This window comes from Protopterus annectens, chromosome 2.part2, assembly GCF_019279795.1.
Source record: "Protopterus annectens isolate FY-2018-M chromosome 2.part2, PAN1.0, whole genome shotgun sequence".
Taxonomy (NCBI): Eukaryota; Metazoa; Chordata; order Ceratodontiformes; family Protopteridae; genus Protopterus; species Protopterus annectens.
This window is the reverse complement of record NC_056730.1, coordinates 367305371-367318026: the sequence shown is the minus strand read 5'-3', so window position 1 is coordinate 367318026 and position 12656 is coordinate 367305371. Positions and strand designations below refer to the sequence as shown.

The 12656-nt window shown below is 41.4% G+C and overlaps 1 protein-coding gene across 1 annotated transcript in view; it reads left to right on the top strand.

The window, feature by feature from the left end:
• The window catches only part of FAM135A (family with sequence similarity 135 member A), a 1678755-nt gene that overhangs the window by 389154 nt on the left and 1276945 nt on the right, over positions 1–12656 (top strand). Inside the window, exons 7-8 of the mRNA XM_044063901.1 lie at positions 9606–9732; positions 10388–10541. Of these exons, the coding sequence (XP_043919836.1) occupies positions 9606–9732; positions 10388–10541 (281 nt within the window). The remainder of the gene's footprint in view (positions 1–9605; positions 9733–10387; positions 10542–12656) is intronic.

The following is a 12656-nucleotide window of genomic DNA, read 5'->3' as shown; positions in this document are numbered from 1 at the left end:
GAAGGAGAGGACACAACTCTACTCTCCCTGTCTCTAATCCTGTATTACTTAGCAGATCTACTCCACAAAGGCCTGTCCTTCTCCTCCACTAAGATACATGCCTCCGTTGTTTCAGCTCATTACAACACTGAGCCACCTCTCTTCTCGCACCCTCTTATTCAAACAGTTCCTGAAATGGGCAAACAACTTAAGGCCACCAAGGAGAGCACCCACCCCTGCTTGGGACCTTAACTTTGTACTGGAAAAGCTCATGCTTCCCCGTTTGAACCTGCTGCATCAGCAGACTTAAAATTCCTCTCTTTAAAAACTGCCTTGTTTCTGGCCATCACTTCAGCTAGAAGAGTGTCTGAGCTACAAGCCCTTATGGCTGTGCAACCCTTCATTATTTTCCATGCTGACAGAGTTTCCCTCAGGACTAACCCTTCCTTCATGCTTAAAGCGGTGTCCGGTGTGGCTCTTGACCAATCCATCCTTTTGCCAGCTTTCTTCCCTAATCCTCAAAATAAAGGGAAAGGATCCTACACTCCTTGGGCATGCACAGACAGCTCAGATTCTATCCTGATAGGACTAAGCTCTTCAGAAAATCTGACCAGTTACTAGTCAGCTTTGCAACAGGGGCAGAGGGCAAGGCCATTTCAAAACAAACAATTTCCAAATGGATAGCACATTGCATCCATTTCTGCTACAAGCACCATGGGAAACCAACCAGTCAGGGGGTCAGAACACATTCCACTAGGCCAACATCTACCTCTACAGCATTTGAAACAATAAAGAGCACTAATGTTGTGAGTCCTCAAAAGTATATTTATTCCATGTATAAAAATTAAGCGCTTTCAGCATTGCCAGTTGACTTCATCAGAATAACATAGTAGTCATGAAAAAATGTTTAAATAATAAGAGCTTAACCATGATTGGCTCTTCCACCCCCCAATTACAAAACATGTTATAATATATTCATTACAAAGTATTCTCCAACATTTTTCAGGGGAGTCCCTAAAAGGGACATCCTGGAGGCTGCTACCTGGAGTTCAGTACACACCTTCACCAAGCATTACCACCTGCCTATCTTTTCCAAATCCAGGGCAGGTTTTACAACTGCAGTCCTGCAAGCCATACTTGCCAGTCCTAACTCTTCTTGATTGCCTCCACCCTCCTTCAGCTTTGGGAATCCACGTAAGTGTGATGACTGCAACAGTGAAACACGAAGAACATAGTACAGTTGTGTACACTTAACATAAATGTGGATGTTCGAGAGTATTCACTGTTGCAGTCCTGGTTTCCCTCCCTCCAGCCCCCTGTTTTTTTTTCTCTCTCTCCTCTCTATGGCTATTACTCACCCCTTTCAGGGGTATTGGTATTGGTATTGGTATTTACTTTCTACTGGTGGTGTTTTCCCCACCATATCTTAGATCCCTATTTGGGGGGATCCTGACATTTAGGGCAAGAAAAACTGATGTAATGGCGTTGGCTGCCTGTTTTTATACCCCTGACAACCTGACGTCAGTCCTGGAGGGACAGCATCCAACACAGAAATACTAAGTCTCTAGTATTCGGGCCGACTGAGGGCTACCTACCGGCAGATAATCCAAGTGTGATGACTGCAACAGTGAATACACTCGAACATCTACATTTATGGTAAGTGTACACAACTGTACTTTATTCCTCAGGAGCTAAAGGATGCATCCATTGTCCATAAAGGATGCATCCATTGTCCATCTGTACAAGAGAAAGGAAAATAGGCAGTCCTGTGGCAACCACAGAGGAATGTCTCTCGTGGTCATTGCTCGCAGAATCCTTGCCAGACTCCTACTAAACCGCCTCATTCAACATATGGAAGATGGACACCTGCCAGAGAGTCAGTGCAGCTTTAGAGAGGGCCGTGGGACACTGGACATATTTGCAGCATGTCAAGTTCAGGAGAAGTGCAAGGAACAAAACAGGGACCTTTACACAAGGTTCATGGACCTGATCAAAGCCTTTGACACCATCAGTTGTGAGGGGCTATGGTGGATCATGGAGAAGATTGGCTGCCCAGGCAAATTCATCAGTAATGTGCACCAGTTCCATGATGACATGCTTGCTCGTACTGGATGATGGAGACTCCTCTGATGCCTTCCCAGTCACCAACAGAGTCAAGCAAGACTGTGTATTGCTACCCATGCTGTTCAGCATGATATTCTCGGCCATGCTGGCAGATGGCTTTTGCAGTGACTATGAAACCAGCATCAAGATCAGATACAGGACAGATGGCAAGCTCTTCAACCTGCAGTGGCTACAGGCCAAGACCGAGGTTGAAGAGGACTTTGTGTGAGATTTTCTGTTTGCAGATGATTGCGCACTCAATGCTGCCACAGAGACCCAGATGCAGCAGAGTATGAACTGCTTTTCCACTGCCTGTAGAAACTTGAGCCTCACAATTAATACCAAGAAGGCTGAAGTTTTGCATCAGCCCGCACCGCAGAAGACTTGCACAGAACCAGCCATCACCACTGAAGGTGAGATCCTGAAGGCAAGTTTACATACCTCGGCAGCACATTTTCCAGGTTTGTGAACATTGACCATGAGGTAGACACATGCATCGCCAAGGTAAGCTCAGCATTTGGATGGCTGCGGGAGTCAGTGTGGGAGAGGAGAGGAGAGGAATCACTGTCCATAAAGCTGAAGGTGTACAAGGCAGTCGTACTGCCCACACTACTGTTTGCCTGTGAGACATGGACTGTGCATGAGCGTCATGCCAAAAAGTTGAATCGCTTCCATATGAACTGTTTAAGAAGGTTGCTGAAAATTACCTGGCAGGACAAAGTTCTATTGTCCTCTCTCAGGCTGGACTGCCAAGTATCTACACCCTACTGAGGAGAGCATAAGTCAGGTGGGCAGGCCACCTTGTATGTATGCCAGACATACATCTCCCCAAGAGACTGTTTTATGGTGAACTTGCAGGAGGGAAATGCACACAAGGTGGGCAGAAAAAGCACTTCAGGTACATACTGAAAGTCTCTCTGAAGAGGTTTGGCATTAACCCGGACTCTTGGGCAACCCTACTGCAAGACCGCCCTGCCTGGCGCAGCTGAATCAGCAAAGGTGCTGCCTCCTATGAGCAGAGCAGAACTGCAGCGGCACAGAGGAAGCGTGAGCTGCATAAATCCACAGCCAACTCTTTGCCAACCAACCCAAATGACCACTGGTGCCAGATGTGCGGCAGAGCTTTCCGAGCCCGCATCGGACTGATAGCCACAGCCGGACACACCTCCTTGACGTGATGTCATTGGTCATCGTCGACAATGACGGGCAAACAATAGCCATTCAAAATATTGACTATATTTCTAGTTATATTTGAAAGTGAGAATTAATGAATATTCTGATGTCAAAAACTGAGTAATAGAATATGATGAGTAATGTGTAGGAGGGAAAGTTAAGGACATGGAGAAGTAATTGATTAGCATTAGAGAAATAAGAATGTTATGGAAGGACACTTAAGAAGAAATTAAATAGTAGTATATGCTGGCTACTAGGGTGAAGAGATGGAACATAATGCATTAGTTGCATGGTATTAGTAAGAGCTATTGTTGTTAGGCCAGTACTGCTCAGATATCAAAGTGTTAGTGAGTCAAGCAGTGTGAAAAGCATAGTTATAGGTGTTCATGCATCTGTTTTGAGGGATGTGCAGGTGCAGGACCCGGTGTCAGATATTTTTTAGGTTGGTCTTGAAATCGGAAAGGTTGCTAGTATGTTTAATGGATAAGGGGATAGAATTCCAAGAATGGCTACATAGCTGGAATAGAGAGGTTCTTGCTGACAGATATGGTTTGTAGGTAGTAAACAGCATTTCGTTTTCAGAATGAAGTGGCCTAGTGGGGCTGTATGTATGCATTAAGTAAAGTAGGCCCTTTGCTTTATTCTGGTTTTTGTATTAATTTGTGAACTTGGAGTAGTTTGGTGTAAGTGAGCTGCTTGGGTGATTCATGCCAATCAAGCTGTTTTAGGGCTAAGCAGTGGTTCTGTTTTGTGAGTTAGTGGCACATTTAGTTGTTTTATTGTAGCACTGGTTTAGGTTGTTTTGGATGGAAGTTTGAAGGTTAAGCATTTCTGGTGAGCCATATAGTCAAGTGGGAAGTAGGAGTTTCCAGGATGAATTTTTTTTTCTATAAAGTGTCATGCCCATGTGTTAGGTATGGGGTATGACCTCTATAAAGCTATCAGAGGCTGTTCTTGAAGTTTTGTTTGTGATGTGTAAGGGCTTTGGGGAGGAGTAATAGCTTTTTTTTATTAAGTAGAATCAGGGAGTTAATGAGCCAGCTTTCAACTGATGAAGATTACTCTCAGGTGATGTGTTGTAGGGTAATTGGGTTACTAGCAGTGCAGGGTAAAGTGGAGTCATCTGTATATTGCATGAGGGATGCTTGACATTTGGCGTAGTGTACGTTGTTGGTAAATAATTTGAAAATTAGTGGTCCTAGTATGAGACCGTGGGGAACAGGTTGACCTTAGTTTCTAGCTAGGTTAAAAGTGTTGGTAAAGTTTAGGAGAGGCATGGTAGTGCTGTGCTGTGGTCTAAAATCATGTTGGGTTGGTGTAAGGAGGTTGTGTGTTTGTAAATGAGCAATTAATTGATAATGAATGAATGTTTAAAGGATTTTTGAAATGGGAGAGAATGGCAATAGGGATATTGTGAGATTTTATTTTTCTACATGATTGGGACATGTGGATCCTGAATAGACCTGTTTTTGAAAATGGATACTGGAAAGTAATTTAAGCTGGGTGCAGTTTTTAGGAAATCACCAGGAATTTTATCTGAAGCTAGTGTACTTACTTTAATTTGTTTGAGGTATTTCTTGATCATGGTGGTGGATATTGGATGAAATGGGAAAAAGTGAGTATTAATGGAACTGGGAGAGGAGATTTGAGTTGGATGTGGTCATATTATTAGAGGAGGTTGATTTGTTTCGAGTTTGGCTGTGAAGTAGCTTAGCAATGCTAGAGATAAGATCATTCAAAGCGTTATCTGTTTCTTCTGGTGAGCAGTGGATGTTGGGGCTTGTCTGTCCATTTGAGCCACGATATAGTATTTTTACATATGCTGGCACAGAATTGTTTAGGATTGTTGTATCAGGTGTTCTGCAAATTGGAGAGAGAGTTTCTAGTCAAGTTTGATCTTGTATTTGGTTTTATTTTGTATGTATTTATATTGTTGAAGATTTTTTGTTTTATTATTGAGCCATGTCTTCCAGGTTTTATCTCTATTCCTCATTAGTTTCCTGGTAGTGGGAGTAAACCAAGGAGCAGGATTGTTTTGCACCCTTAAGGCTAAGGGGGTCAATGCTGTTTAGTAGTTCAGTAAATGTATTATTAAAACAGACAGCAGCAGCATCTAGTGGCAAGATTTTTATGTTATTCTAGTTTGTGAGATTGTAGTGAGGTGTTAAACAGTTCTGAGTCAGAGTTGCTCATATTGTGAGAGGATTTATGTACATGTTCCATGGGAGATGTTTGGCATTCTCTTGCAGCATATATGAGCAGATTTTCACAAAGTATTCTTGCCAAGGTGCCACAGGAGCTTATATTTTTAGGATGACTTGTTAACAACCAATCCACGGTGGTAGTTTGTCATTTTTTAGGTTAATTCTGGTAGAAACAGTGATAAGTTGGAGGAAATGTATAGGTTCATACTAGTCTTGGTTATCTCAGTTGTCAGACTTGACTAGTTGATGTTAAAATTGCCTAGTATAATTGTCTCTATGTACATGGTGAGATAACTAGGATAGGATGTCCTCCAATTAGCTGATATTTTCTCAGGTACAATGTAAAGGTTAGCCATACATATTGCTTTGTGTATGTTTAGTTTTAAGTTAGAAATAGTTTGGCTTCAGTAGTTTATGCTACTGTGGCACATTATTGCTACACCTCCTGCTTTGTTGTTTAGTCTGTCTGCTCTAAGGATATTAAAGATGGGTGGGGAGGGGTATTCTGTTTTATTAATATTAGTTTTTAGCCAAGATTCTGTTATTGCTAATACTTCAGGGGAGTGATGAGTGATGTATTATCCATTCTTACAGTTCTGGAATTTTGTTTACAATTCTTCTGAGATTTGTATGAGATAGATTGAGGGGTTTTTTGCCATTTCTTATTTTGTAGGGATTTTTTGTAGCTTTTTCTTATTTCTTGGGGAGAGGACTTGGCTTTTCAGTCAGAGTTGATTTATTATATGTGGAGTAATTTGGTGCCTTAGAAGGTCCAGGGTTGGGGTGAATATCACCTGCTAGTAGGAGATTCAGTAATGTATTTGTGTAGCTGTGTTGTTATAGTTTTGTGGAGCAGCTGGTACCTTTGAATTATTTTTGGAGATAAGTATTTACGTTTGATAAGATTTGTGTGCTGTTTTTTGTATAAGTGGGGGCTTACATTGAACTGGAAGGCTGCAGGGGTTACATTGTAATCACGTGTCTTTTGGTAATAAAGTAGTCTGGGTTGTGTGAAGTACAGTATAGAGTAGGTTAATAACATGAATATAAGGGAGTTTAGAGTGAGCCAGTATATCACAATGGGGAGTGGTTAGTTTAGGGTATAGGGTGCTTTGTAGAAGAGCATATTTAGATGAAGAGTAGAGTACTGGTATTGTCAGTTATAGTATTGAGGAGATGTAAGAGGTTGTTATTGGTTGGTTAAGTTTTGGCAGAAGGAAGTTATGGATTGGTAGTATTATTTTATGGGTTGGCCAGAGTATTTCAGTACTATTAGTACTATTAATTTAGTGATGTAAGAGGTTTTTATTGGTTAGTTAGGTTTTGGCAGGAGGAAGTTGCTTTTGTGAATTGGTAATAATTTTTGTGTGGAGCTAGGGTGAGAATTTAGATGGGAGTGGAGGTCAGTGATAAAACCCCATCTCATCTTTCACAAAGACTGAGTAACTTTGAGAAGAAATTGTTCCTTTCTGCCTGAAGTGGTTTCAGAGTTTTCTTTGAGCCAGGCTGTTCATCTCCCTGCTTTCTTCCACAAAACAAAAAAATGACAGAGAAAAAAAATTCTTTACTCTCTGGATGTTACTACATTCAAAGGACAAAACCCTTCAGGAATTCAAATCAATTGTTTATTTCCTATGAACTTAGTAAAAGGCAATACTCACTGTCAAAACAGACAAGTTCTAAATGGTGGCCTCCTACCATTACTTGTTTTTATCACCATAATGTGACACTTAGAGACAAGGTGGGGGCCCACTCTTCCAGGGCGTTTGCTACCTCTGTGTGTTTTGTTTTTTTTTTTGGAAAGGGGTGGACTCTAGAAATATACCAGAGGCAACAACTTTGTCATCTTTGCACATCATTACCAAGTACTACAAATTGGACTGTAAGTTCAGAGCAGGCTTTGCTAGGACTGATCTCCATGGGCATCTGGACTCTGATCCTCCATCCTCCTCCCTTTCATTCTAAGCTCGGGAATTTATCCCATATAGCTTAGACTACTGTAACAGTGATCTAATGATGACCCTAGTACAAATTGTATAAGTAAACTTGCCATAACAGTAGATGTTTGAATTGATTACTGTTGTAGTAGGAACAGCCTCCCTTCATCCCCATTCTTTATGCTGTTTCTTTATGACAGGATGTGGATAATCCTTTTTCTCCGAGAGCATACCTAGCTGACAGGGCTCAAACTTCCCATGCTGTAAGGTGAGAAAGCTCTGAGAGTTTGGCATGCTAACCACTGACATTATACTGTTGTTCTCAAGCTGTACAGTGGCTAGGGTGTGTGGTAGGTACTATAAATTGTTGGAAGCTGGCTGGTCATCGATCTTTGGCAGAATATGTCCCCATATAGCTTAGGCTATGGCAACAATGATCCATTAGAGCATCTTCTGCTATGGTAAGTCTACTTATGCAACTGTACTTGCTTTCCGGTTGCATTATGATTGCGGTGCAAAGCATTTGTGCTTGCGTTCATTTGTCTGTCAGTTCAGCCTATCTCGCATAGTTTTCATCTAAATAATTTGTTGGGGAAATTCTCTTATCTGAATATACTTTGCATGTCTGTATCATTTAAACCTTTTTCAGTGTCAGTCATAGATGTTTGAAAGTGAAATTTCTGGGTACATTTTGTGCACTAAGCAGATCCCACATAAAGACTACCACACCCAGTGTTCATTCACTTTGGCCTAAGCACAACATCCCTAACTTTTTTCACTATGTACATTTCAACCAGGAGACCATTATGTGCAGAGTTTCTACTCCCCAAGACGTATATGAACCAGGGAAGGCTGCATGTCTTGGCCAAGGCTGCTTATTGTACCAACTAAGGAGAGTCTTTTCAGACCTTGACCCTGACATCTGCAGAGAGGTAAAAAGCTAATGGAGTAGATACGGTTCCTTATGGGTGTCTGATTCTGACATGAAGGTAGAGTGGTATCCCTTCAGTGTTGCTGTGCAAGAGAGTCTCTGGTTCTGAGGTTGATGCTGTTGGTATGCACCTGTGTACGAGAATTCAGAGATGTCCACTTCCAAATCCTGACTTAAGACCTTCAAACAGGTGGCTGTTATCTTGCCTTATCAAAGTTGGGCAGGCATTTCATCATTTTCTGCTTCCCGGGCTCCTCCTTAAGGGCTTAATGAAGTAGGCTTAGGATTTCTACACTTCAGAACATGCAGTCATGCTCAGAACAGGGGTCAGTGCCAAGAGGCTCTCGTTTAAGAATGATTTGCCTTGCCCACCCACAGGAGTCATGACTTGATAGTTTCCTGTGGTCTCCACTAAGAATATCTAGGCAGTGCTCATGCAGTTCCTCCCCTCCCTTGCTTTTGCTGTCCAGCACTCGAACTGCTAATCAAAAGTAGTTTGCCTTGGCTTTAGTCATGGCTCTATTCTTCTGTCATCAGTGGTGCAGGCAGTAAGGACCAGAGATTGAGGTTGTGAGTCAGCACTGGCCTAGGCTCAGTTGACTTCGAGCATTATTTCCAAGTGACTGTTTTTCTGCCTCCTACAACTTTCTGGTTTGGGAATTTTTCCAAATGTAAGGGGCTGTAGATGTGAGCATTATGATGAAAAAAGTACAGTTGTGTTACTTATAAATGTAAGTATTTCTGTAGGTTCAGTGTTGGAAGTTTAGGTACCCTCTCTCCATCCCCTTGTTCACATTATGTACCTTCCTTCACACCTTTCTGCGAGCCTCCCTTCCCGCCTTTTCTCTCTGCCTTCCACCTAGAGAGGGGTATTGGCATCCTGTAAAGTGGACCTGGAGTAGCTGGGGTTGTACCACCTGGTCCACTGTTGCTCTGGCTCTGAGGTCTTTTCTGTAGCCTTTGTGGAGGGCAAGAAAGATCTGAAGATGACATTTTCTGTCACATTCTTTATACCACTGATGCGCTGAGGTCCTTGGTGAGAGGATAAAGCTGTGGAAGTTTGGTTGGTCATAGCTACCTCTATTCAGGATATCTCAAATGTGAAGACTGCAGCAATTAATCTACTCTAACATTTACATTTATGGCAAGTCCCCAATGCAGTTGTACTTTCCTTCAGTTCTACATCCAGACTTTTCCTCCTGGGTAATACAAGTTTTTTTTTTTGTAAATTTTTCTTTACTTCTTCACTCTGCATAAAACATGTTTTGTCTTTTTTAGTTTTCCTCGTCCAGTTAAAAACACTTGGTTAAACAGAAATGCTCCAGTACAGACCAAGGACTCTGGAATTCCTACCCTTGAAAGTGTGGTTTTTGGCAGTAACTATGTAAAACAGCTGTCAGCAGATGTAAGTACAAATGTGTATGTTTCTGTTGCTTTGCATTACAATGTGGATATGTTTTAATATATTTTAACTTGTAAAGTGTGGACCTTAATTTAATTTTGAACCGTTAGGGTTTTTACTCGCTTACTGTTATGGCCTTAAAATATTGTAGCATATATTCTTTGTTTGCATTTGTTTAGGAGAAAGTACAACCTCTTAATATGTTTTTGCGTACTCTCTAAAAATCTGTCTCTGGTTTTCAGGTGTGCTGCACTGCTTGGAGACAAAATACTTTGATGTTTTTGAGATTTTTGGGAGACGTTAAGGGGGACAGTTATGTATACCACTAAAAATAAGCATGTTTTTGCTTTAAATGGCAGCTTTGGAAAGATGTGAATGTTTGAGATTCATCATTAACAATATGGGTAACAGTGGCACTTTCTGTGGTTACTAGTCTTGTTTTATGATAGTTAATAGCAGGAAAATGCAACTGTTGAGTGTGTCTGGGCATCGTATCTTATAGCATACATTCAGAACATTGAGTTGAACCAGGAATGGATGGCCAAGTATTTGCTTCTTGTTTCATGATAATGTAACAGCCTTTAATTATTTTGCTTTTATTTACCATATTTAACACTTTAACCATGCCCACTGTTGAATATTTAACTTTTTTTTTCAGGGCAACAGCTTCATAATATCAGAGAGCTACTTGCAGCATGCCTATAGACTCCATTCGACACTCTGTACCTGCTTGCTTGTGGCATATCAGGGCCTCTTTTCTTATTTCAGTATGATAACACAGTTGCTCTCCTCTTCTCACAGGTTGGAACTGGGTATGTTGGTAATTGCAACAAATGTGTTAACCTTACTAATGGAAGCATTTCTTTTCAAAATTTGCATGATTATCATTTTGCATTTTTACACTGCTCAATGTCTTATTTGGCAGCAGTAGAAAAATTTATGCCTTGGCAGTTTGTTTTTTAGGATATCCTGAAGTCAGAGCATATCATGAAGTCAGAGTACAGTGGGCTTTATGCTGTTGCCGTCAGAACCTTACACTAGACATGTTTGGTAATAGGGTCACAGATATTATTTTATATATATTTCAGTAGTATAGTCTCTCCTATTTACTCTGTGAATCCCAACCAGTTTGCCAGTTTTCTTCCATTTTCACAGAGATGTTACTCATAGAAGCTAAAGAAGATTGCCCATTATTGCCTCTATTCTTATTTTGTTTGGTTCATTTGATCTTCAGTGTGTTTGAGTCAACAGGTGTAATGCAGAAGTTACAATTACAAGGAACAGTCCTGAAACATATTGTAAGCATTTCCTTGTTTTGGTTGCCATCTATGTAATCAATGATGCCAGGATGTCATTGTTTCTCATTCATGTAATCTAATAAAAGATAGTGTTTTCCCCATCTTTTCAGTTTCTCTCCTATTGAATGAAATATGTTACTGCATCTGTAGACAGAGACAGCATTTTACTCAGTTTGTGGTGCTTCCAAAGGAAAACTCAGTAGCTCCTTCATTTTCCTTTCCAAGGAAATCAGTGTATTTTGTGAAAAAAATGGAAGTGGTGCATGAGTACTTTTTGTCATTCTTATAAACGAAAGCGAGGGGAGGGTTTAAGAGTGGCAGCGAGGGCAGGCCAGAGTAGGGAGAACTATGAACAGACACCAAATCAAAAACAGAGGAAGTTGAAAGAAACTAGCTTTGCTAAAGGAGAATAAAGATATCTGCTATCCTGCTCCCAGAGTATTCGAGAATTTGGCTGCTTTGCTACCAGATCTCCTGTTTTTAATAGCCAAGGCAAAAGTGCTTGAAAACTGTAAAACAGTACATGTGATACTTGTATGAAATGTATAAGCAGGAAATATCTGGTAACCCCAGGCCTTTTAACCTAATAGCAATGGCAGGAAAAGTTATGAAGAGAGTCCTGATGGAAGGCTGGTTGCTTTCATAGAGGACAGTAACCAACATGGGTTCATGGCCAGAAAGTGTCTGTCCTTTTCAATCCAGTTTTATAACTGGGTAACAGGAGAACTTGAATGGGGTTTACACATCGTCTACCCAGATTTGACTAAAGCCTTTGACTTGGTCCTGCACAGGTGGCTTCTAAAAGAATTGGAGGTAAGATCGAGACTAAAGAAATGGATTGCTGCATAGTAGAATGGTAGGCCTCTGAGGGCAGTGATGAGGGTACTGTGAGGAATAAGGAAAGTGATTAGTGAAGTACTGCAATGGGTAGGCCATGGATGTGGTTCTTTTCATTGTGTTTGAAAAGTGTCTGACTGAAGAGAGCCCAGGGCTAAACCCTTTGCTGATGACATAGGTGGGTGAAGCAGTGGACAATGGTGGAAGAGAGGTTAAACAAGTGCTTGGAAAAGCTGACCAAGTGGGCTGAAAGAGAGCAGCATCTTTAAAGATTTATTGCAGAGATGCAAAGTATTTGACTTGGCCATAGTAGTCTTGGAGTGAAATATTATCTGAAAAAGTAGGACTGTTAACATCAAATCAAGAAAAAGATCTGGTGGTGTTGATCACACCTGGACTTGACCACCAAGAGAAGAGGCAGAAGGAAGTGACAGACGTCTGAATGCTGGGGTGTATCTTCAATGGCACAGACACCAGGAGCCGAGAAGTAATGCTCCCTTTCTTCCTGGCCTGGTCAGACCTCAGCTTGAGTCCTGTGAGCAATGCTGGGACCTTACAAGCTTAGGGGACAGCATGTTGCTAGAAGATGCTCAGAGGAAAGCTAGTGTAGAAGGCCTGTAACCAAAGATTAAGGAAGTCCAAACTCTTCTTTTGAGAGACCAGATGATGTGGAGAATCTGAAGTAGGTGCGCAGGATAACATTAGGGAGCTGTGAAGAGGGCTGTCCTAAACTAGAAGGACAGTAGGGAGGAGTGGGCAGTCAGCACATTGTGAGGACCAGTAATTCCCTAG